The following is a 25,721-nucleotide window of genomic DNA, read 5'->3' as shown; positions in this document are numbered from 1 at the left end:
CTGCCTAGTGCAGGTGGGGTGTGGCTGTAGCTGCCCCATTAAGGCCTCCACGACCCAGACTCTGCACCTCCCCAGCCTCTCCCCTCGGCTCCTCGGAGGCTGCTGTTAGAGGGGGGTGTGACCTGAGTGCAGTCTGCTCCTCGTCGGCAACCGCCACCCCAACCCCCAGAGGCGAGTCCGTCCACCAGCAGCCCCCAGGGCCTTTGCCACGGGCTGGGGCGGAACCCAGGAAGTTCTGGCCAAAGCAGCACCCTCCTCACACCAGGGAACACGGCAGACGCTGTTAGCGTCACAGCCAGGAGGTGATGCACTGGGGCCGTTGGTACTAGCATCTCAAAGACGCTCCTCAAGAACGCAAGAGCCAGGGCTGTGGGGTGCGGGAGGGAGGGCGGCTGAGCCAGTTCAGACGTGCAGATCCACGTGTCTCCACTCAGCTCCTGGCTCAGGCCCCCTGAGTGCAGGTGGGGGTCCGAGCCTCGTCCAGGCCCTCACCCCCAGCCCCTCTGAGCCTGGGCTTGGCCAGCTGGACCCCTGCCCTCACCTCAGGCAGCCGGTAGCATTGAAGAAGACCTCAGGGTCCACGGGCTCGCGGGGCAGGTTGCTGTTGCCGTCGCACCAGCCCGAGAAAGGGATGATGACGCGGTCAGCCAGCACGGGCAGCGCCTCGGCGATCAGCTCCTCCTTCAGCTCGTCGGTGGAGGACAGGTTCCAGAGCAGCCCTGGGGGACCGCAGGCTCAGCAGGACCAGGCCCAGGGCCGCCCCACTGGACTCCACCCCCGCTGGACCCTGCCCACCGCCCCCTTCCTGCCCCATCCCAGCCAGTCGGCAGGATTTCGAGGGCAGAGCGCTGGGGGTTCTCTGTGCGGGTCAACAGGACACAGTGGCTGAGCCAAAGCTCCGACCCCTCAGGGTCTTCTCCCGGTCTCCATCTCTCTGAACACAAATTCCGCCTGGACACACTGCCCTCTCTCCTCGGATACCACAGACCACACGGATGGTCGGTGGGCGCACAGAGGAACCCAATACCCAGGGCACCAGCTGGGCACTACTAGCCTGGCCAGCACTGGTCTGTGGGGCTCCAGGGGTGTCCACCTCAGGCCACCCCCGCCCTCACCCCATCCCAGCCCCCAGGTGCCCCCCACCGCGGCTCCCACGGCCGGGCCCCCACCGGTCAGCTGCTTCTGGATCTCGGTGCTCCCGGTCCTCCTCAGGAGGCTGACCGCCTCGCGGATGCCGTTCTGCCGCCGCGCCTCCAGCTTGTTGGCGGTGCTGCGGAACACCAGGTTGCGCAGGGCCCCGGCCGCGGCCTGCTGCACGTTCTGGTTGGGGCTGCGGAGCAGGTCCACCAGCTTGCAGATGCCGCCCAGCTGGTACACCTGTGGGACAGCGCCGCGCCGGGCGGGGCTCAGGCCGGGCTGGAGACCCGCCACCCGGAACCGCGTCACTCTGAGCCAAACGCCCAGCGCTGCCCAGACGGACGGGCAGCCTGGGGAGACGCAGGGGCCAAGGCAGCGCCGGGCAGGGAGCCCTCAGCCCCCTCCCCCGAGCCCCATGTTCCTACTGGGGGCCTGCGGTGAGGACTGCACGGGGCGCGCTTCAGAGTCCTGTGGTGGGGAGATCTCTGTGGGGTCACCGCCCACCGTGGCAGGGACTGCGCACACGGACCCTGCACTAGGGGCCTGCCTGCTTCACAGGGCCACGAGGACGCCTCCCTGCCGGCCACGCTCAGGTGGCACAGACAGCCCTGCTCTCAACCACGGGAGAGACAGAGAGAGAGAGACAGAGAGAGTCAGAGACAGACAGAGAGAGAGACAGAGACAGAGAGGGAGATACAGAGAGACCAAGAAAGACAGAGGGAGAGATGGAGAGAGACAGAGAGAGAGAGGGAGATACAGAGAGACAGAGAAAGATAGAGGGAGAGATGGAGAGAGACAGAGAGAGAGAGGGAGATACAGAGAGACAGAGAAAGATAGAGGGAGAGATGGAGAGAGACAGAGAGAGACAGGGACAGAGAGAGAGATACAGAGAGACAGAGATAGAGGGAGAGAGAGAGAGAGACAGAGAGAGACAGGGACAGAGAGAATCAGAGCGGCAGGGAGGGCGCCGGGGGAGGCAGCCGTCCTCCCTGTGAGTCTGGGGCGGGGTTTCCTCTGAGCCTGTGCCTGTCACTCCAGGGAGACGTCTCTTCCACGACCGACGGCTGAGTGGCATCCTCTCCACAGATGCCCCCCCCCGACCTCAGGCAGTGCCAGGCACACTCCCGGCCTTGGGCAGCCAGGCAGGGGGACGAGGAGCCCACAGCAGACGCCAGCCCCCCAGCTGGGGGAGGCTCCGGCTGCCCCCAGCCCCCGGCCGCTGACCTGCTGCTTGGCAGACTCGTCCTGAAAGCAGGTGTGCTGGATGTAGTAGGCCCCGATGGCCTGGCACTTCTCGTCCTGGGAGCTCAGGTACTGCACGGCCTTGGGGATGGTCAGCCCGCTGCACTCAATGTCTTCGCTGCAGATCCTGGGGGCACGGGCGGGCCGGAGGGTTGCAGGGGCTCGGGGTCCCCATGCCTACCCCAGAGCCAGAAGGGGACAGCTCCCCCAGAGCAGCGGACGGCTCACCCTGTGGTGAGCGCTTGCAGGGATGAGGCCCTGGTCACTGGTCATGCCCAAGTGGGCAAGTCACCTCTGTACACAGAAGAAGCTCTGCCCTACTCCTGAGAGGAAGCGCCCACCCGCCCTGCCATCTCTCACGTCTGTGCCTGGTACTGGGAAAACAGAAGAGAATGCCAGGAGCCTGTGCGTCTGTCTGCGTCCCTCCATCACCCTCCTCCCGCCCTTCCTCCACCCGCCCCTCAGCCATCACCCATCTTCCCGCAACCTGCTGCCCATCATCCCTCCACCACCAATCTTTCCTCCATCAACTGTCCCTCTTCCATCCATCCATCATCACCTTCACCCATCGATTGTCCATCCTCCTTCCATCCCTCCATCCCGCCACCTTCCTCTCCATCCGCCCATCATCCATCATCAGTCTTCCCTCCATCGATTGGCCATCTTCCCTCCACCCAGCCATGCCCCCGTGTTCCTCTCCTGCATCCATCCGTTGTCCATCTTCCCGCAACCTGCTGTCCATCTTCCATCCATCCCTCCATCCACCCGTCATCCATCCATCCATCGTCCATTTTCCCTCCATCCCTTCATCCATCCGTCTAGCCATCCACCGGCCTCCCTCTCTTCCTCCTCCCTCCGTTCCCGAGTCGAGCTGACTTTTCTGACACAGACATTCCCACACCTACTCCTCCTCTACCCCCACGGTGACCGCCTTCCTCCTGACCACGGTCACTCCCACTGGGGCGACAGCGAGACCCAGCCCCACTGGCTGTCTTCTCCAAGCACCCACTCCCACCCAGAGTGTGAGGCCCGTTCCCAGATGAGCGGTTCTGACACCCTGTTTGCTGTGCTGCCCCATCAGCAGCTTCTCCATACTGCAAGTTCAAGTTCAGGCTCGACTGAGACCGATATCCAAGGGGCATGTGTGAGGTCGAATCATACACAATGGCCAATAATCCACACTTTTGGAGCCACAGAACTAGAACCATCCTGTTCTAACCCAACAATCTGGTTCTGCCACGACTCGTACACTCCCAGCCCTAACTCGTGTCTGCCCCAGCAAGACTGCGCTCCACGCTGCGCCCTGATCGGGGCTTGGGTGCCTCTGTCCCTTCCCCTCACTGCAGACACCCGGCTGGGAGCCCCCATAGGGAAAGGAGGCCTCCTTCCAGGACCTGCTCCAGCTCCCATGGTGCTGAGGGCAGGCCGCCTCCCCAGCCTCTGGTTCCCACAGACAGCAGGGTAGCCTCTTCCTGGCCCCAGCCCCGCCCCTAGAAATCCCCCCAGCATTCCTAGAGCAGCCCGCACCTGTGAGTCCCAGCCTCACGCCCTTCCACTGCAGGTGCCCGACTCCGTTTCTGGAAAGACCACCTCTGGAGAGGAGCTCCCGAACCTCTATCAGCGGTACCCGCCATATCGGGAGAACACCGCCGAGCATCTGCCAGTCAGACCTCACCTCCACACAGCCTGCCACTCACTCCCCGCATGGCTCACCCGACCCTGTCCTCTCGGGGCCTCTGCTTTGGGGGAATGAGGCGGGGCCAGACGCGGCGCTGGTCCATCTCCCAGGGAGAGAGCCTCAGTCCTTCTCCAAAGAATCCTAAGGACCCGTGTGGCCTCCAGGCAGCCAGCAGAGGGCCAGCTCTACGACAGCCGGGACAGCGTGGCGAGAGCGGAGGATGTGGCAGTGGCGTGGCCTTGGGCGAGCTACCTGGCCCCTCTGAACCCATCTCTCCGCAGCTCCTAGCCTGGAAGGGCTCTGGGGGTCAGACACAGGAACTGCAGTGCCCCCAGGCCCTGCAGAAGGCGGTTAAGCCCACAGCTGCCGGCGGCCCAGGCTGTTCAGTCCATGCCGTCTCCCTGCTCTGCCCACAGATCAACCACGCTCAGCAAACGTCAAGGAAACAAGCACGGGACCCTGGTGGGGACCGAGGGCAGCTCCGAGGTTCATGGGGCCCAAGAGCAACCCTCAAGACGCGGTGGCCACGCCCAAGCCAGCCTGTGCCCAAGGCTCTCTGCGGGCACCTCCCCAGCACTGGATCCTGCCGGCTTTTGTCATCTGCCCTGTAAGACGGACCCCACACCTTTCTCATCATCGACCCCAGGGCACACTCCTTTGCTCTTTCAGAAGATGGGGAGAGGATTACCCCCAAGCCCAGGGAGCCTCAGGCCCTAACAGAGTCTGCACTCCCTGCAGGCTGGCGATGCAGGCTGCAGCCCCAATAGGGTCTCTGAGCTGGCGGTCTGGGCAGCCTGCCGAGGAGCTTTCCTCAAAAGCTCCCTGGTGACACCAAGGCTGCTGGTCAGAGGCACACACATTGAGGATCACTGGCCCAGCCAGCCCCTCACTTCCCTCCTCTCCCGTTCATCACCAGAGGCCCCTTAAAATCCACACACTTGATGCCTCTGTTTGCTCTCCGGGTTCTGCCTCCCCTGCAGCCTGAGACCCCGGGGCCAGCAGTTGGTCCCCCACGGCCCTGCCCACCCCTCGCCGTGGGTACTCACTTGGAGCTGGCCCTGGAGTGGCTGAAGGACAGGTCCTTGGTGCAGGAGGTGGGCGGGACGTACACGGGGTCCTGCTTGGAGGTGCAGGAGGGCGGGCGCCCCGGGCACTTCTTGACCGCCTTCTGGCCGCTGCACGTGCTGTAGAAGCTGTATCGGTTCTGGGTGGTCTTGTGGCCCTTGCTGCCCAGCGTGCCCTTGCGCAGCGTGCCCCGGGGGTCGCAGTAGAGGTCGGGCTCACTGCGGCTGGCCTTGATCTTCTGCATGAAGCAGATGTCGCTGCCGGCGCCGGGCGCAGTGCAGCTGCCCCGCGGGTACTGCCGGCCCCAGCTCTCCATCTGGCTGTAGGAACTGAAGCGCCTGTTGTCAGCCTCCCGCTTGAGGGTCCCATTGTAGATCTGGGGGAGAAGGGGAGAGAGGCTCAGCTGGGGTCCCCTCTGGGATCTGCACCCGCCACCCCCGCAGTGATGCTCAGAGGGTGCTGGGATGTCTGGTGTGGGGGGAACCTTGACCAGCCTCTTGTAGACGACTTCTCAAACTGCAGGCTGTGACACCTTATGGATAAGGAGATCGATTTAGCAGACTGACCATCATTAAAGAAATGGGATCAAATAATACACATTGGAATTGGAAAGTAGGAGTGCAGCACAGGGGGAAAGGGCTGGGCTGTGGGTGGACCGTGCTGCTCACTGTGGCTTGTGGCCAGAAAAGGTTAGAGAGCCGCTGGCCGGTCCCAGAGGGCCTGGTCCAGAGGGGAGCTGGTGGCTCAGGGAGGAGAGGGCCTCTCCCACGGAGGGAAGTGCAACCGTGGGGCTTGGACCCGCAGACGGCCCCAGCTCCCGAGGTCACCAAGGCTGCCTGTGCTCCACAGGGGACTGCTCCCACCCTGAAAGGACCCTCCCACTGTCCTTTCTCTGCTAAACTCCTCACCTCGCCTCCTGCTGACCAGGGCAAGAAGGCATTCTGGGGGACCCCTCCAAGGCCAAGGGGGGTGATCCTGCTCCTGGGCCCCTGGCGCCCACGAGGCAGGCCTGGGGCTGCAGAGGGCTCAGGGTGGCCAGGGCGATGCTGTCAGACGGGCACCAGGGGAGCGGCGGGCAAGGCTCAACCCAACGGCAAACTTAGAGGACAGCGAGGTGCCCCCAGGGCCGCCTGTGAGCCCAGCAGGGGGAGTCCCGCACGCTGGGAAGAGCCTGCAGAGGTGGGGGCTTGAAGAGCGAGGCCCTCACAGAGCAGAGCACCCAACGGCAGGGCCGGATCTGACTCACCCGAGTCCAGAGGACCCACAGGCGCCGGAGTAAACGCATGCACCAGGGGCAGACTCGGACTTGGCTTTGCTGGGGTGAGCTGGGGCCCACAGCCTGCCTGCCCTACCCTGTGAGCATGAGTGGGTGTGTGTAAGTACGTGTGCACACACACGCCCACGCAGAGGGGCGCGGTCGGGCAGCCCGGTGAGTCCCCTCCACCCAGGTCTAGCCACCGGCCCTCGGCCAGGGGCCCCTCGCCCCGCACGGAGAGCCTTTGGGGAAAGACGCCACTGTGGTCAAGCTCCGGTCAGCGGTGACACCAGCTCAGAAGCCCCCGGTCACCCTGGCAACAGTGCTCCAGTGCGCTCCGCTCACACAGGCAGGTGTGCACCTAGGCAGGCGCGGCGCTCATCCCCAAACTGGGTCAAACCAGCCAAGCCCAACGGTGTTGGGGGGGGGAGGCGCCAAGCGACCAGAAGGGACAGAGGTCAGCGGGGCGTGCTGCCGTCTGAGCGTCTGCGGTTAGCACGCCACGCGGGACCCTGGAGACACGCGGAAGGTGCGAAACCGGAAGCAAGCCCCAGGCTGCGAGCCAGAGGCCACGCCCCCGCCTCCTCGGGGGAGGAAGCGGAAGGCGGCAGCTCCGAGCGAAGGCTGAGCCTTAAACGGAAATGCAGCCCAGAGCCTGCCTGTCCTCAGAGACGACACTCCCGTCCTTGTTCCGACGGTCCCCGGGTCCAAGCCCAGCGCACGTAGATGCCGGCATCCTAGCTGGAGCCTGCCCCAAAGGACGGGGGCGCGCGTGCTCAGTGTGCGGGGCAGCAGGCAGAGCTCGACGCGAGGAGGTTTTGGGGGCGCGGCACAGGGTGGGGCTCACGGTAGGGCAGCGGCTGGGGGCTGCCCGGGTGCTCAGACCGGGACCGCGGGCTGCTCAGGCACAGGAGGGGCCCGAGGCCTCACCCAGGGCGGCCCAGGACGGCTGGGGCTGCTCTCATGCCACCGCCTCAGAGCACGGGTTCCAAGAAGGCAGAGGAGCCTGGTCCGTCTACACGGGCAGCTTTCTGATGGAACAGCGCCGTGTTTCTTCAAGTGCGCAGGGCAATTCTTCATTGTCCACAATGCGCCGAGCACTGCGGGATAAGTGCTGCACGGTCCCCAGGCCCTAATTGCCAGGAGCACCTCACAGCCCCTTAGGCCAGGGAGAACGCCCCGCGCACTTCCCAACGCTGCCTCGCGGGTCCCAAGCAGCGGCCAGCCAGACCCAGGAGCGGGCAGCTCAGTGCTGACCAGGCCGGGGCGCCCGGCTCACCCCACGCACAGCGGTCTGCTGGTAGTGTCCTCGGCTTTGCCTACAAAGGACAGTGAGCACACACACACGCGTGCATACACACAAGCTCACATGCACACGCTCTCACATGCGCACACATGCTCACATGCACGCACACGCTCACACACGTGCTCACACGTGCACAAACACGTGCACACACATGCTCCACGCACACGCTTGCACTCACATGCACTCACATGCTCACACACCTGCAGACACACACGCACACATGCTCACACACGCATGCACATGCCTCTACACGCTCACACATGCACACGCGCTCACACATACAAACATGCTCACGCGCACACACATACTCCACACATGTGCCCTGTGGTCTGATTATCTCACGCTTCCTTGGGAAAGGCCAGCCTCAGGTGTCTCGGAACATGCCAGAGGCTAGAACCCTGGGAGAGCCTGGGAGCAGAGCTGGCCAGAGAGCAGCCTGCGGACACCTGGGGGGCTCGGGGCAGACACGCTTCTGTACCGGAACCACCCAGCGAGCGCCACCAGGCCAGGCCCTGCTCTGCTCCCACTTCAGCTAATGACCAAGCTCTCGTAACCCATTTTCTCTCCCTCTCCCCTTCCTTCATGGAGAAGTGGGGAATTCTGCCCCCGTCTGAGTGCCTCCCAACCCGTCTCCTCAACGTAAGCTCTCTTCCCACCCGTCCTGAGGTCGGGAAGCCCTCAGAGGCGAGGAGTCCGGTCCTATGGGCAACTAGACCCCAGAAAAGCAACCTGGACCAGGGCCTCAAACCCCCGAGTGCAGGCACCCCCCACCTCCCCACCTCCTTGGGCTGCGGCAGCGAGAGGTGCACAGGGCAGGCCTGGATGAAAAGGAGGTCTGTGTCCTGCCTGTTAGCCCATCCTGAAACCAAGCCTCGCCAGGCAGGTGGGGCTGGGCAAACCAGCTCGGGTGGACACACCCGGCCCTCCCGCCCAGACACGCCCAGTGGAGAGTCTTTGCAGAGGCCCTCAGCGAGAGCCAGCTGGGACCACTTCATGGGGTCCTCACCCTCCTGGCCTGGTGAGAGGCTCCTGAAGAACCCAGACTGGAGACGCCTCGGGGACAGACCTCTCCTGCCATCTTGCTGCACCGGCTCAGCACCTAGGCAGGACCCCGCCCAGGGGAGCAGCCCGCCACCCTCCTGGACAGCGGTCGGGACGGCACCACGGCCAGTGCAGGCAGCAGGGGGCCTTCCCACGTGGCGCGCTGGCCCAGGGGTCTGGAGGGCACGGAGCCCCTCCCAGCAAGGGCTCCCCAGGGACGCGGGGCCCAGGGCGTGGGGAGCTTCCCAGGGATGGGGCGACTGCTTGCTCAGCAATTTGCATCAGCGTGGGAACCACCGGTCTGAGTCACCAAAGGTGGGACCTGGGCGGGGGCGCGGTGGGGGCGTGCCGGCCCCTGCCCCCTCTGGCGCACCACTCCTTCCCTGGCTGGGAGCAGGGGCCCGCCCTGGGCCAGCCTCCCTTCCTTCCCGGGCACGGGGCTTGGCGTGGAGCATGAAGGACAGACAGAGCAGCCCTGGGCTCAGAGGCCCTGCCGTCTGGGCCTGAGGTGGCTGTGGTGGGTGCCCTGCCCTGCGGTCCCCCAGGCCGGGAGAAGCTGTCCCAGGGGTCCATCACCTGCACCCAGAGACAACAGTGTCCACTTGGGGACCCCTGGATTGTGAACTGGATGCTGCTGGTGGGTGACCAGCTTGCAGGCTGCAGGGGGGCACCATGGAGATCTGAAATCACTGATGCCAGCTGCCAGGCGTCTTCTAGAGCCTGATTTGTTTAATGTGGGTAAAATGAAAGTGTTGATGTCCATTCTGGGAGGAGAGATCTCACCAGAGAGCTGGCTGACAACAGCTAGTGTCCCCTGTAACCTGGGATGGTGGGATTGGGGCTCGCAGAGACCAGGTGGTGGTGAGAACCGTCACGAAGATCCAATCTCTTGGGTGTTCTTGGGCAACTCTTCTGAGTTACTGTCATGGCAACTCGAGAGGCCTTCTGAAGTATCTGGACCGTGAAGCCTGAGCAGAAGAGCCTGTGATGCTCCAGGCTGCAGCCTGCGGCGCTGTCTCAAGGCCCTGCTCTCTCCAGAGAGAAGTCACGGCCCTGAAAAGGAGCATCCTGCTGTCCCGGGCTCTGGGCCCACGTCTGCTCTCAGAACGGCAGGCCCCCACAGCTCTGCTGTTCCCGGTGATGGGGCAGGGGCAGGGCCGGCATACTTGGTCATCCTGCACCTTGAGAGCTGGCCTCCACGACATGTGATGTCCAAAGAAACAACGGTGTGAGCTCCAGCTCCAGCACCCAGCTTAGGTACTCAGCTCCAGCGCCCATCTCCAACACCCTGCTTGGGTACTCAGCTCCAGCACCCAGCTCCAACACCCTGCTTGGGTACTTAGCTCCAGCACCCAGCTCCAACACCCTGCTTGGGTACCCAGCTCCAGCACCCAGCTTGGGTACTCAGCTCCAGCACCCAGCTCCAACACCCTGCTTGGGTACTTAGCTCCAGCACCCAGCTCCAACACCCTGCTTGGGTACTCAGCTCCAGCACCCAGCTCCAACACCCAGCTCAGGTACTCAGCTCCAGCACCCAGCTCCAGCACCCAGCTTGGGTACTCAGCTCTAGCACCCAGCTCCAACACCCAGCTCAGGTACTGAGTTCCAGCATCCAGCTCCAACACCCAGCTCAGGTACTCAGCTCCAGCACCCAGGTCTGCCTTCACGTCCTGCTTCCTGCTCCATCACTGAACTGTGGGAGAGACTGGGTCTTCTGAAACTCTCGCCCTGCACACCTGAGACACAGGCTTTCCTCAGCTCCTGACCCCCTAGGATAGGTCTGGGGAACTGGGACTTTGGGTTTCACATGTGGACATCTCCGCTTTACTTTGGGAAGGACCCCCTGGCAGGGGACTGCCTTTTAGAGGCAGCTCTCAACAGACCCAAGAGGCAAAGGACCCCTGAGAGTCAGCCACTGTTCATGGGCTCAGATGAGTCTGAGGCACGGTCCTTGCACCCTCTCGGAGCCCCAAGCTCTTTTGAGCCCAGAGGCAACTCACTGGTTCCAGTGGTGGTTCATCCTGGGGACCCTTCCACGGCCCCCACGTGAAATAACCCCTGGAACCTCAGACGAAGGGTGGACTCCTGAGAGACCCCACCTGAGGGTGAGGGGGACTCCCGGGCCAGGCGCCCCCACCTCGTGCCAGGGGTCTAGGGGATCGCTGGGCCCCAACTCGCCCCCGAGCACTGAGCCAGGAGATGAAGGCCAGACGCCCCGAGGTGGCAGCGTCCTCAGGGCAGATTCTCCCTTGGGAACTCCGTGGTGAAGGAAGCACCCCTGCTGGGGAAACAGCCATGATTTCACAGGAAGGTTGGCTGGAAGCCCCAGGGTTTGGTGGCCGAGCCCTGCTGTGGAAGCTGAACCTACGCATGCGTGCACACTGCTAAATGCACACCTGCCTGCGTGGGACACGTGCGACACCACTGAGGTCTTCACACGCCACGTCACTTCACAAAGAGACGCCACGGGGAAGGTCTCTGGACGTGCCTTGAGCCTATCCTATGATCACTGTTGTAGCAGGGCTGGTACTTCAGTTTTCAAAGATCCCCCCCAGTCATCCCCCCGGACATCAAACTAGTCCATCCTAAAGGATATCAACCCTGAATATTCATTGGAAGGACCGACACTGAGGCTGAAGCTCCAATACTTTGGCCACCTCATGTGAAGAACTGACTCATTGGAAAAGACCCTGATGCTGAGAAAGATTGAAGGCGGGAAGAGAAGGGGATGACAGAGGATGAGATGGCTGGATGGCATCACCGACTCAATGGACATGAGTTTGAGCAAGCTCCAGGAGACAGTGAAGGACAGGGAGGCCTGGCGTGCTAGAGCCCACGGGGTCACAAAGAGTCGGGCACGACTGAGCAACTGAACAACAACAGCTCCTCTTGTTGGAGCCTCACAACCCCCGCCTCCCGCCCGGCCGACGACGCTCAGGACAGACTGCAGAGCTCTCTCCCATAGCTCTCTCTCTCCCTCTCCTCTCTCTCTGTTTGGCTGCACTGTGTGGCATGTGGGATTTTAGCTCTCGGGCCAGGGATGGAACCCGCAGCCCCCGGAGTGGAAGCCCAGAGTCCTAACCACTGGGCCACCAGGGAAGGCCTTGAGAGCGTTTCATAACCTCAGAGAACTTGAGGCGGGGCCAAGGCCACACAGCTAAGATGGGGCAGACTCTGAAGCAGGACTCAGACCTCCGACCTCTCCCGGAGTTCGCCCTCCAGCCACCCGGCCGCCAGTGTCTGGTGACACGCGTGCCGTCTAGCGGCCCAGAGTCTGGTGACACGCATACCGTCTAGCGGTCCAGAGCCTCTGCAGCTGGGGCCCTACAGCAGCCGTGGCCCCCGCCCCAGCACCTCCAGTGCTAGCTGGCTCGGCACCTGGGAAACCGCCTCCCCTGGGCCCTGACCCCGGCAGCTCCTGCCCCCGTTGTTGGCTGACGGTGGGAGACGTTCAAGAAGAGCGCGGGTGCCTGGCTGGGTGACACGGCTCCATGCCCACAGGGCCAGGCAGAGGCCCTCTGTCCCAGGGGATGCCTGTGACCGGGACACGGCTGCCTGGCAAGGTCAAGAGAGGAGGGCGAGATGAGTGAGCACTCTGCCCTGCACCCGAGCTGGGTGTGGAGTCAGGTCAAGGCCGAGCTCCTGGAATCAGCCAAGCCTCGATGTTCTTCCCCGGGACCTGGAAGCCCGCCACCTTGCTCCCCACCCTGGAGGCTCTCAGAGGGAGGAGAAGGGCCTGCCCCAACCCCATGGCTCCTTCCCGGCCTCCTGCACGGCACCCTGCCCTTGCCCCCTGCTCTGTGGGCCTCCTGGAATTTTTTTTCCACCTTGATTCCCACAAGGAGAAGGCCCAGGCTGGTGCCAGGATGTGTCTTTAACGTTTGCCAACCTCCCTTTTCTGGGCAGGAAAAAAAAAAAAACAACCATCCCCTTATGGACTTAAATAAGGATACTTTTTTTCTCTCTTTCTTGCATTACTGATACAAAGTTTCCTTCCAAAATGAATGCACCGAAATTTAAAAGTCAGTCTATTAAAATTAAGGAATAATTGTTGGTGTGATGATTTTGTGAAAAGCGGAGATCAGATGCCTAGGTTCCTCGGCAGGGACAGCGGGACAGGAGTGCTGGACAAGGGGCCCCGAGGTCAGTGCCCCAGGGCCGGGTCTCCCCAGGGTCGCTGTGCAGCCTTGGGCCGTCCCCTCACGCCTCTGAGCCTACATTTCCCCAACCAGGGCGGGCCCTGCAGGCTTCTGCCTTTGGGCGTCTATGATTCAGCCCGATTGCAGTTGGACGCATCCTTCTCTGCAGCGCAGAGCTTGGGAACAAACCCACCAGCCTGCCCTCGTCCCCTTCCTGGCTGTGGGGGTGCAGCCCCCAAGCTGCCTCCCTCCCCAGCTGTGTCTACGTCCCATCACCTGTCCCGATTTGGGTTTTCAGCTGAGTTTGCTCTCCCCTGGTGGTATAGAGGTTAAAGCGTCTGCCTGCCATGTGGGAGACCTGGATTCGATCCCTGGGTCGGGAAGATCCCCTGGAGAAGGAAATGGCAACCCACTCCAGTATTCTTGCCTGGAGAATCCCATGGACGGAGGAGCTTGGTGGGCTACAGTCCACCGGTCGCAAAGAGTCGAACAAGACTGAGCGACTTCACTTTCACTTTTCACTTTGCTCTCCCCAAGCAGGAAGGCCTCCATAGAGACAGGGGGGAGTGGGGGCAGCGGCTGGGCTAGGAGGCTGGGCCCCACCCTAGCGAGGGGTGGGGGCCTCATCCACCAGCTTGGGAAAAGCTGCTTGCTGCTCTTGTTCCGCTAAGCACGGTGACAAAGGAAGCCGGGAGGGAAGGCAGGCGGCAGACCCCCTGCCGGTGTTTCGGCATCTCCTCCCCCCCCCCCCCCCCCCCCCCGCCCCCCGCCCCCTGCTCCCGGCTCTGCCTGCCCCGCCTCCACACCCCCCCTCCCCCCCCACCGCAGCGCAGACTGGGCTCCAGACCCAGTTCTGCTGAGCAGACCTGTGAGGCGTCTGCTGGGCCAAGCCCTGCACCGTGCTGGAGCCTGGCCTGCCCGCTAATAAATCGGAACCCCAAGGCCCAGTTCGCTCCGACCCCACCAGGATGCCAGGACCGGAAGTGGAGACAGGATGGGGGAGAGCAAACTGCCCCCTTGCCCTGCCCCAACCCGGCGCACCCTGCGCCCACCCGGCGTGACGGCCGGGCCCGCCGGCCCTGCCTGTCTGCTCGCCCGGAGCCCCGGGGTCCCCTCCTGACACGGGGAACCAGGGCTGGGGCTGACCAGGAGACGAGGCTGGAGGTTAGGTGGCTCTGCCGCCCGCCACAGCGCCTCACTCCAGCCTCTGACGCTGTTGTTGTTTTTAACGGGCGAGTTAGGGCTTTAAAGACTTGTTGGCTGAGATTAGTTCTTGTTGGGACTTAAAAAAAAAAAGACAAAACCAGAACACACTAATTTTCTTCTAGCACGAAATAAAGAAGCTTATGATCAGCCCTGAGTCTTCAAATCTTCCCTCCAAAGTTTCGGAGGCTCTGAGGTGACTCATGAGAAGGAAGGTAAGCCCGATGGTGGCTCATGGGGAGCAGCCCTCCTGGGAAGACGCTGACCGGAAGCGGCAGGTGGATTAAAGCCAAGAGGTTAAAGCCTCTCCAGAGGAGGGGGTGCCCCTTCCCAAGCCCCATGGGGAAGGCCCACTGCAGACTGTCCGGGCGGGCAGAGTCCGACCTTCTGGCACACTGAGGCCCTGCGGGCACACGTCTCCCTGAGCACGCCCCCTGCCCCAACCCCGGGCCCACCAGCTGGGAGCCAGCCAGGTGACATCCTGCCTTCTCCGGGGCCTGGCCCCTGGCTCTGCCCTACTCGGGGGCAATGGCCCTGCCTGGTGAACTCTCAGACAGGAGTGCCAGGGGTCCTGGTGCCAGCCCCAGGCCTCAGCATTCCCCTGCCCCTGCTGACTGCGAAGGGCAGCTCTCCGAGCTTAGCTCCCTGCCCAGAGCTGCCCTGGGACTCTGCCTGCAGGCTCCCCGGCTGCACCCTCTTCCTTCCAAGCCCCCGGGTGCCAGCTTCTCTCCCCCAAGTGAGGACCCCCTGACACGGGACCTCAGAGCCAAGGAGGCCCTGCTGGTGAAGCTGGAGGCCGGCCGGGCCAGACGGGGCCACTCCCACGGGGAGGGCAGCGGGGGCGCCCCTGGCCCCACTCCCTCGTCTCCTCTCTCGGGCACATTCTGTCCCTCGGCAGCAGGATCATTGCCTCTTCTTGCCCAGCGAGAGCCCGGGGCCCTTGGGACTGGGTGGGGGTGCGTCACCGCTGGCAGAGGACCCGGGCTGGCAAGCACCTAGACCACTCCCTCTGGAGTGCCCGCCTGGACGGGGCTTGCGTCTCCGCCGGGACTTTCCAAACCGATCAGACAACCCAGAGAGGGGAGCAGGGCAGGAGGCAGGCCTGGGCTTTCAAGGCGGCGGTTTCCAGGGGCCTCCCCTCCTCTGTAGGGAGTTCGAGGGCCCTCCCCCTCCCTGCAAAGTGAAGAGCAATGAAGCCCGAGCAGCTCTGCGGCTGCTGCAAGGGTTAATTAGCCACTGTTTCCCTATTGCCCAGCCCAGATGAAAGCAGAAGGCAGTGCTCCCACAGGCCTGGGGCGGCCCCACCCCACCCCACCCGGAGACCACCGTGAGGCCCTGGCAGCCACTCAGGGGCCGCTCGCCAGCTGCACAGAGCCTGGAAAGCCAGGGCTGAAGGAGCCCTCCGCTAGGATCTCGTCCAACAGCCTTCCTCCAAGGCCGAGAACGGTCTCGAGAGGAGATGAGTCCCAGGTGCCTCTGCTCGTAGCAGCTGAGCTGAGAGCAGAATCGAGGCCTCCAACTTGACCGGTACATCCTGTCCACAGCCCTGCCTGCCCTGGAAACAGGAATTCTCACCCGTCGTGAGGACAGGCAAGCTGAGACTGAGAACGGGCCCCTCCATACCACCTGCCTCTGGGAGGAGTCTGTTCGCTGGCAAAGATAGGCTGGTCCTCTGCTCCCAGGCAGGAGTCCCACCACATTCTCTCCGGCAACCCTGTGCCTGACCCCCGCAGACCCTGCGCACACGCGGCTCCCAGAGCCTGGATTCCCATCCCCCACAGAGCCTTGCACAAGCCCAGCCCTCTCTACAGAAGGGGGCCTCCGGGCACCTCTGGGTGTTGGGTGCCCACCCCCCTCAAGGAGGGGGTCCCAGCACATGGAGGCCGGTTCGTGATGGGCTCATCAACCACTAACATGTCAGTAAGCACGTATAGCTGAGAAGGGACTGGGAGGAAGATTCGTAGTGAATCCTGGGTGTTTTCTTTAAATAACTTTTTTTTTTTTTTCCCAGCAGTGCCATTCTGCTTGTGTGATCTTAGTTTCCCAAACAGAGCCTGGGTCCTCAGCAGTGAGAGCACAGAATCCTGAGCACTGGACTGCCCTGAAAAAGTGAGAGTCACTCAGTCATGTCTGACTCTTTGCGACCCCATGGACTATACAAGGAATTCTTCAGGCCAGAATACAGGAGTGGTTAGCCATTCCCTTCTCCAGGGGATCTTCCCAACCAGGGGTTGAACCCAGGTCTCCCACATTGCAGGCGGATTCTTTACCAGCTGAGCTACAAGGGTAGCCCAAGAATACTGGGATGAAGTGGAGAAATGGGGTCAGTGGCCAGAATGAACACAGAATCTCCCCTGATCATTCTCCTGGGGAGTCTGGCCCTCCAAGTGCTGGTCTGGTGTAACTGAGCACGGAGAAGGGGTTCAACACGGCGCCCCTGGGGGTACCCTGGCCCAGACCGCCTGGCAGCTGCTACCGTATGGGATCGTTCCCGGCAGGATGCTCTCAGCCTGTCCACAGCCAAAGCACCTCTTTCCCGTGTGACGCCGAGAGGGATGGAATGCTCATGACGCACTTCTTGGTTTGTGGAAAACCCTTCAGGCTGGAGGCGCAAGTGAAGGAGACTGATGCTGTAACCCAGAACCTTTCCCAGGAGTCTAACCTGTCCACGGGCTGCAGCCTCGTCCAGGACACGCCAGGGTGAGAGCAGCCTGCTTCCAGGGACCCGGTATAAGGACCCTCATAGGGGCCAGCAGCCTCCCTTCACTCCCCTAAGAAATTCTGTCTGAGTCCCCAGCCTAGGAGACAGGCACTTAGGGGGTCTTGTTTATATTACAGGGAATAAGTGGAAATACACAGTGACCTGGGGTCACCAGATCCAGCAAATACAGGACACCCAGCTAAATCTGAAGATCAGATAAGCAACAAATAACATTTTAGGAGAAACAGGCCTCCAAAATCGCATTTCTTTATGTTTTACTGGGCAGCCCATCCTGACCTCCATTGACGCTGACGGCTGAGGGACTCGAGTCCAGGAAGGAAAAAGGGGCCGCTGCCCTGCAGCTTTTGGTGGTGGGGAGGAAGGGGTGGGCATGGGTGGGGGCGGCAGGGAGGAAGTGAGCAGATGTGAAGTCATGGGTCTTGTCTGAGTCTCCAGAAGGGGCTGCAGTGCTAAAAGATGGGGACTGATGTCTGGAGTGAGGACAGGAAAATCCGTCAGGGTGAGAGCCAGGAGGTAGGGTCTAGTCTGCTGCCCCGCCCCCAGCCATGAGACCCTGGGCCTCACCGGGCCGGGTGTCCTCAGCTGTGGAACGTCAGCCTCGGTGGGCTCTGACACTCCCCGAGCCCGGCCCTGAGGACACGGCTGGGCGTGCCCCACCCTTCGCCTCAGCTGCCCCGCTCCTTGTTCCCCGAGGTTCTGGACTCTGGGCTCTAGCAGTGTGCCGCCCCGTAGATCTGGTCTCCAAGGGCCAGGAGGCTGGAACGAGCAGAAGAGAATGGACAACTGACCGGCCAGGGGTTTTCTCTGGACCGGTTCTTTCCCTCAAGCCCCTGCATGGTGTCAGAGTCACTCTGCTTCATTCTGTTAAACACCCTCTACGTTCAGCTTTCTTGGCTTGTGAAACGTGTGTGCTGTGCTGAATCACTTCAGTCGGGTCCAGCTCGCTGCGACCCCATGGACTGTGGCCTCTGTCCGTGGGATTCTCCAGGCGAGAGTACTGAAGTGGGCTGCCATGCCCTCTTCCAGGGGATCTTCCCTACCCAGGAATAAACCCTTGCCTAGCGTCCCCCGCATTGGCAGGCGGGTTCTTTACCACTAGGCGCCACCTGGGAAGACTGACTTGTGGTATAGATGGTCGTGAATTATAAGTAGTGTGAGTAATATGATGATGGTATACATAAGGACATATATATATCTGGAGAAGGAAACGGCAGCCTACTCTGGCACTCTTGCCTGGAGAATCCCTTGGACAGAGGAGCCTGGTGGGCTACAGACCATGGCTACAGACCTGGTGGGCTACAGACCTGGTGGGCTACAGACCGTGTCAGAGTCGGACACGACTGAGAGGCTGACACACACATATATATTTATCATCTATAGTTTTTAAATTAGAAGACTATTGCTGAAATAGAATATAAGGTAGAATCATAAGGCTTTTTAAACACCTTTAGAACTTTCCTTTTTGGAACCGCCCACAGGTGCTTGGCGTACTTAGATAAAATCCATGCTCAAGGGTGACCAATCTTTGTTATCTGAAGTTGATTCAATGTTTCAAGCCTGAGAAGTGAGGGTCTCAGAAGGCTCACTGTCATTTCTGCTCAAACACAGGTCCTGACAACAGAAATGAGGTTGGTTTTCTTAGGGGGCCCCTAAAATGGCACTAATGACCAGCATATTTTATGATGATTTTTAGGGGTCACGAGTAACGGCGGAGCTGGTACGTTCCTGCGGCTCAGCCACCGACGCCTGCGTTCGCCTTGCCCGTGTCCTCTCTGCCTCCCAGCTCCCTGTTTCTCCGAGGGCAGCTGGAGGCTCCTCTGAGGAGGGTCCGCATGCCCTGCGCGCCCCCGGCCCCACCCTCTGGTTTCTGGGGAGGGGGCAGGCTGAAGCCCCCTGGCGCGGGCGCACCGTCCCCCCTGGGACAGCCCCTTGGCCTGAGGCTCGCCCCCTGCTCCGGCCGGAGTCCCAACCTGCAGGGTTCTGCCGTCCTGGCTGACACGTGCTGGCTCCAGCATCAGTGTGGAAGGCATCAGTTCTTCCACACACACACACCCCCACCCGCCACCCCTCCCGCCGCCAAATCCCCGTGTGCGCACAGCTGTGCGCTGTTCCCAGAAGCCTCCTGAACGGAGCAGAGCCAGGACGTGCCCAGACAGCGCCGGCCCTGAGTCACGTCTGAAGTCCCGCCAGTGGAGAAGGAGCGAGGCCCGGGAGGGAGGGGTTCTCACCAGGTGTCAGCAGGCAGGCACCGCGAGGGTGGGGGCGGGGGGACTGGCTCAACGGGCAGGAGAAACGCTCAGCCCTGCCACACTCAGGCTCTGGGAGCAAGCCCTCGGGAAGAGCTCCCCATAGCCCTGTCCAGAGGTCCGCTGAGACAACCACTCCCGGCCCACCTGACGGTGCAGCCCGGGGGATGGACCCCCCGCCCCAGGGCAGGTGAAGCACCCACGGAGGGGAGCGCCGGCACTGATCCAGAACCACAGTGCCCGGGTTCCGATTGGGCAACGCACCGCCATGAAGACAGACAGCAACTGCCCAGTCAGCAGCTTACTCATCCTCACTGCCGGTCCCGTCCAGGGACCTGCCCTCCTCTCTCCTCACCCTTTCCATGGCATTATAAGTCATCTCCAGATTCTGCTGGGTCATCAGTCTACGCGTCTACAGCCCTTTGCTCACATCTGTGCCTGAACCACCAACCTGCTGGGCTCACGGTATTCAGCAGGTATTGGCACTGGTGTTATCAACTGACATCAAGAATCTGAAAAAGGAGGGCAGATGAATGCATAGCAAACCTGGGTAAAGCTGTGACATGCAAGAGAGGCAAGCCCCCTGCCTGAGCTACCAGGGAAGCCTGGTCCTCCCTAAGGAGCCTCAGTGAGAGCTGAAGGAATCAAGGGGATGACAAAGAGCATGTAACCCGTCGGCCACCCACCTCTCTCTTGCCCGGGACCTGGACGATCAGGGTGACGTCTGTGAGCAATGTGGGCTCAGAGCCAGAGCTGCTGAAGCCCGAGACCCAGGGCACAGAGCCCAGTGTCCCCTGGGAAGCTGGCCCCCCTGCACAGGCCTCAGGGGCCTCGCAGAGCTCCTGGGCAGTGCAGGCTGATGTAGGCGTTAGCAAAAATAAAGTCACGGAATCTGCAGACTGGGCGAAAACCTGGGCGTCACCTAACCCAGCACCGCGATTTGGAGTAGAAGACGACTCCTGTATGGGCTTGTGTGGTTGAACCAGAGCATCTGGTTCAGTGCTTGGCGTGGAGTTAGGGCTAGAGAGGTATTTGCCCAGTAATGGGTGATGGGCACAGAGGGTGAGGCTACAGAGAAGGACGGTGACAGGGCCAGAATGAAGCATCACGGACAGTCTCGTTGTGCTAACCAAGCTCAGGGTTTTTAACGCATGTTGTTTCATTTAGTCCTGATGACAACCCAGAGGCGGACTCTGTCAGACCCATCCTACATGCGGAGAGACTAAGGCACAGAGGCTCTCGCCCAAGGTCACAGGCCCAATAGCAGCACAGCCAGAATCTGAACGTGGGTCTGTCCAGCTTACAAACTCAAGCCACACTGCGCCCTGGCACATACCCTCTTACTCCAGAGCTGCTGCCACCGAGGACGCCCCCGCCCCCAGCCTCAGGGCACCTCCAGAGTCCCGTCACACTGAGGAGAGGGGGGCCCTGTGGGTTTTTCTAGAAACATCTAAATATGCCCATGACTGAGCCACAAGAATTCAAACTTCTTTCAGATCCATGAGTAAACCGGACATAGGAGAAAATGGGCTTTAAAAAAATTATGTTTTCTTTATGCCTTTTCTAAAATGCGCTCATTTGATACATTTAGAAATACCCACTCTGCCCCGAAGGAGGCTGCGATAGCACGACACGTGAGATAATGGCCAAGCAAATGGACCGGTCGGAGATGCTGCCCCCCACCCCTCTTCTCAGCAGCCAGGACACTTTCTCCTGCTCAAGCCAGGGACTGTGCCCGCAAGCGCCCAGGAAGCGGCTCCTTACCGGGTAGCCCCACGAGCCGCTCCCCGCCTGGAACTTGGAGTAGAAGCTGCTCCGGCTGCTGGTCCCGTAGCTGTTGTAGTTGTCGGCCAGGCCGTCGTACATGGAGCCTTGGGGACAAGGACGGGGGTTAGGACGGTGCCAGCCCTGCACTGCCCCCAGGCCTCGTCCCCCGGGCGTCAGTGCCCGCAGAGGAGACCAGGAGGACAGGGAGCAGCCCTGTGCCCGCCTCTCCCCCTCAGCCTGCCTCCTGCACAGCCACACAGCTGCAGGCTCAGCTCTCAGGGCCCTGGGCAGCCAGCCCTCTTCCGGGGTCTACCTGCGGTGGGCTGGCACCAACAGGTCAGGAGCTGGCCTGGGGGGCCTCGGGCCCCTGCCGCCCCGGTCCAGGGAAGCAGGACCCCTCGCTCCACGAGAAACGCCTTCCTGCTCAGGGGAAACAGCCAGGAGGTGGACATGCTGGGCCCAGAGCCTGCACTCAGGGCCACGGGGCAGCGCCTGAGGATGCGGCCCGCGCCTGGCAGACTCTGGTTCCCGACCCAGATGGGGCGAGGGGCCTCCTTCCTCTCCCAGGCACCCCCGCTGCCAAAGGGGGAGCAGCCACCAAACTCAAAGGGCCAGGAAGGAGTAATTACTGTTTTCCCAGAGCGTGTGGGCCCACAGATGACAGGGTCCACAGGAGGACAGGGTGTCACCACGATTATTAGGGGCAGGGTGGCTTCGGCTTGCAGAGGGCAGCCTGGAGACATGGCCCCTTCACCGGACGGCGGGGGTTGCCCTCAGGACAGCCAGGCTCTGCCCGCAGCCCTGGAAGCTGACGGTGACCTGCCCGGGGCTCCGCTCACGCTGCGTCTTGTGCTAAGCCTCGGCTGCAGACGCAGAATCGTAACCGTCAATGAACCCAAGCTCAAAACCTGGCACCAAGCTCCACCTGAGAGGCTGTCCTGGGTCCAGACCCTGGGCCGCATCCCATCTGGTGCCCCATTTCCTGGACCAGGAGCTGTGGCTCGACGGCCTGGGCGTCGGGAGCAAGGCTGGCCTCACAACCTCATTAAGTGACAGCCCTGGGGAAGGCGGGTCCCGGCCGAGGGCCCGAGCTCAGCTCCAGGGGCAGGGTCTGGCTCAGTCCGCTCCCCACCGGGGTCTGGGCCCCACAGACCCCCACACCTCCAGGGGTGGGCACTGAGCCCCCGAGCTGGGGAAGAACACAGAGCAGGGGCAGCTTTGCAACGTGGCTGGAGTCCCCACCTCAGGCCGCCTCCTCTGCCTGGAGCCAGGGGACCCCAACAGCTCATAGGAGGGACCCCCCCCGATTCCCCAGGCCCCCACCATGGAGGGCTGCTGGGGCCACTGGCCATGGCAGAGACCCCTGCCCTGCAGCCTAGAGGTGTTTAAACTGGGCCTGGCTCTGGACCTCGGTGGGGGCTCCCCAGGTGGCTCAAGGGTAAAGAACCCACCTGCCAGTGCGGGAGGCACAGGAGACGCAGGTTCGGTCCCTGGGTGGGGAAGGTCCTCGGGGGAAGGACTTCAGGCACTGGGGAGGAGATGCTGGAGAAGTATACTGAGTATACTTCAGTATTCTCACCTGGAGAACCCATGGACAGAGGAGCCTGGTGGGCTACAGTCCATGGGGTCACAAAGAGTTGGGCACGAGTAAAGAGACTTGGCACACACTTGCCCTGGGCCTGGCCTTCCTCTTCTGGACAAAGAAGGGTGGCCTCTCTGCACCTCCAGGTCCCATGGCTGTGTGACCATAACAACTCTCGTCTCATGGCATTAAGGGAAGCCGGCCTTCTTGTCTCTAGAGACAGGCTTCAGCAAGGAAGCCTTGGGCACCAAAGCCTGCATCATCGTCTGCTTGGCTGCCAGCCTCAGGGTCCCTCCAGAGGTGCGCCCGTTGCAGGGTGCCCTGGGCCCAGGCCTGACTCCCGAAGGGGCTCCCCTGAGGCTCTGACTCACTCCAAGCTCCCTGATGACCAGGCAGCTGCATCTTTTCCCTTCTCAGGAAGCCGTCCCTCTGAAAGGCGACCTTCGTCAGGAGGAGTCTGGGGGCAATCTCGCAGGCATGGACACCCAGGGGAGGCAGCTGACAGCTGGCATGCTGCCCACCTCCCCTCTGTCCAGCCCACTCCCACAGCCCTTCTGGGTGGGGCGGGGGGGACAGACCAGGGTCCCACAGGGCAGGAACTCCTCACCCAGGGGCGGGTGTGGGCCAGCCAGCCACTTTGGATGGAAATCTGGGCTGAAGACAGACACGGGATCCTGGGACAGGCATCCCCAGGAGGCCCCACAGAGGGCAGGCTCCCACGGGGCCCCCGCCCTGCTCGAGAGGGAGGCGGTCAGCAGTGATGTCACTTGTCCTGTCGGTCACCAGCTGAAGCATCTCTTCCCCAATGCCTGCACCTGCCCGCCTCCCTCTTACTTCCTTCCACATGACGGGGGGGGCGGTTCTCTGCCGTGGCTCTGGGGCACCCTATCAGCCGAGGCTAGTCCCTGTGACCCAGGGGACTGCGGTGGTGACAGGTGTGGGTGGCAGCTCTCACTTCTGGTTGGACCAAGGTCTCCAGGCCCTTCCAGGCAGCTCCTGAAGGCACCTTCCCAAGATCACCTGCCACGGGGGGTCAGACTTCCTGACTCCCACTGTGAGCTGCCTGGCTTGGTCTCCTTGTGAGAACGAGGCTGCCATCACACCAGCCACCACTGCTTCTCTGGCAGAAGGCAGCTGCTTGTGGGCTGTGGTTTCGAGGGAGGGGAGTCCAGAGACCTCACACACTTGCAGTCACAGCTTGCCGTGTGCCAGATGCTCGAAGGGGTGCAGGCGGGAGGGGAGCCGTCTGTGAGCGCTGCTCCCACAGCAGAAGCAAGGCCCCCTCTCCTGACTCGGGGGTCTGGTTGGTGAGCACCACCCTCTGAGTCAAGCGCAGCAGGAAGAACATGGGGCTTCTCCCTGAGAGTGATGGAACAGCTCTGACGGCTTCCCCACCGGCCCCTTGACCTTTCTGGACACCACTCCTAGGAAGCCTTCCGCGATGACCCCCACCTGGCCCCTGCACCCCAGGGTGCCGTCCTCTCGGTGCTGGGCACAGTGAGGTCTGGCGCCCCCTGCCCAGCCCACACCTGCAGCAGGGCACTGGGGTCCTTCCCCCAACTCGGCCAGGTCCCCCCTCACCCAGAGAGGCACCTGGTTGGTCCCTGAACTGGGGAGAGACAGAATGCCCACGGCCGTAGCCCTGGACGGGGGTGGGAAGAAGGGTCCCAGCACCGCTCACGCCACATTCAGCCCACCTCCTGGGGAGCACGGCACCCACAGTCCTCTCAGGAAGGGCCGTGGGCCTCTCTGTCCAACATGCGTCTGCTACGAGGTGTCTGCCCACCCCAGAAGTCGGGGGTCAAAGGGCAAAGGTCTGCCTTCCCCGTGGGGTCAGCACCATCGGCTGCTCTGCCCGCATAGAAGCCTCATTTGGGTCAGCGATCAGGGGAGACCATGCCACAGAAGACAGCACCTGGGGCCCTCCCCTCGGGCCGCACAGGGGGCGACTCGCCCCGGGTCACCGGGGAGCCCTCGTCAGGATATCCAGGCTCTTCCCCCGCCGGGCAGGCGGACCCACCCGGGGTGACTCATCCTTCCACCGCCAAGCTTTCCGTGGCCACACCCGCCACACCTGAAACATTCCTGCTCTCCTCTCGGCGGGCCCCGCCCGCTCCCCCAACCAGACCACGGCCAGCTCCTTCTGGAGAAGACCCGGGCGCTCAGGCCACGGAGCCGGTCAGCACTCGGCCACCTGCTGGACGCACTCCATGCTGTGGGCTCCTCGTGTGTGTGTGTGCATGTGTGTGCATGTGTGTGCGTGTTTGTGCACGTGTGTGTGTGCGTGTGTGTGCATGTGTGTGTGCGTGTTTGTGCACGTGTGTGTGCGTGTGTGCATGTGTTTGCGTGTGTGTGCGTGTTTGTGCACGTGTGTGTGCGTGTGTGTGCATGTGTGTGTGCGTGTTTGTGCACGTGTGTGTGTGCATGTGGGGGGGGAGGCCCCCACCCACGCCAACACCAGGACCGGACCCCACCTGGAGGAGGTCCTCGGGACGTCAGCCCGCCTGCTGGCCAGGCTGCTCCAGGGCAGAGCCCACCCCCCTCCCCAGCCCCTACACCCCACTCCCACAAGCCGCCGGCCCTCAGAGAGGGGCGCCTCTGACGCCCCACGAGGGCGTCTTCCGGCTGCTCTTGCGCTTACGTCGATTCCTCAGCACAAAAGCTTGAGAAAGGACACCCGCTACCTTTTGGCCCCGAAACGCCTTTGCTTCACCCCCTAAATCCCTCCCATCAGGGGTGCCCAGCAGAGTGGGGCCCACAGTAACAGGGACTTCAGTGAGAGAGTAAGGATTGTCAGGAGATGACAAGGGAGACGCCTGGGCGCCTAGACCGTCCGGCAGCCCGGCGCCTGCCCTCCCACCCCCGGACATCGCAGGAGATGTTCCGCCCTCGCCCAGGCCAGGAGGGAGCTCCGGATGTGCCACCCGGCCCTGGACGGGGGCGTTCTGCCCAGCCCCACAGCCAACCTGGCACAGTCCTGCCCGTCCCTGCGCACGTGTAGGAACAGACACCAGAGCGGCCTGGGCCGCCACAGCCCTGTCTCCCCCATCCCTCGCCAGCACACGTGACTCCCGAGGGCCGGCCGGGGCATGCTCAAACCAGCTCTGAACCTGCTTCTCCTGATGATCTGTGCGCGGCCACCGCTGAGCCTGAGGGTTGAGCCAAGGGCAGGGCTGGCACAGGGGGCGGGGCTGGGCAGGGCTAACCCCCAGGGGGGTTCCAGAATAAACGACTGTCCCCAGCTACTGCTGCGCTGGATGCCATTTGTGTGTGTGTGTGTGCGCGCGCGCGTGTGTGTGCGCGCGTGTGTGCGTGTGCGTGTGTGTGTGTGCATGCGA

At 62.5% G+C, this 25,721-nt stretch overlaps 1 protein-coding gene across 1 annotated transcript in view; it reads right to left on the bottom strand.

Annotated features, from left to right (window-relative positions):
* PKP1 (plakophilin 1) overlaps positions 1–25,721 on the bottom strand; it is a 40,467-nt gene that overhangs the window by 9,964 nt on the left and 4,782 nt on the right. Inside the window, exons 2-6 of the mRNA XM_027976016.2 lie at positions 20,799–20,905; positions 5,104–5,498; positions 2,362–2,506; positions 1,170–1,377; positions 542–719 (exon numbers count right to left, since the gene is read on the bottom strand). Of these exons, the coding sequence (XP_027831817.1) occupies positions 542–719; positions 1,170–1,377; positions 2,362–2,506; positions 5,104–5,498; positions 20,799–20,905 (1,033 nt within the window). The remainder of the gene's footprint in view (positions 1–541; positions 720–1,169; positions 1,378–2,361; positions 2,507–5,103; positions 5,499–20,798; positions 20,906–25,721) is intronic.

The sequence above is a fragment of the Ovis aries genome, chromosome 12, assembly GCF_016772045.2.
Source record: "Ovis aries strain OAR_USU_Benz2616 breed Rambouillet chromosome 12, ARS-UI_Ramb_v3.0, whole genome shotgun sequence".
Taxonomy (NCBI): Eukaryota; Metazoa; Chordata; class Mammalia; order Artiodactyla; family Bovidae; genus Ovis; species Ovis aries.
This window is presented reverse-complemented; position numbering and strand designations above follow the sequence as displayed.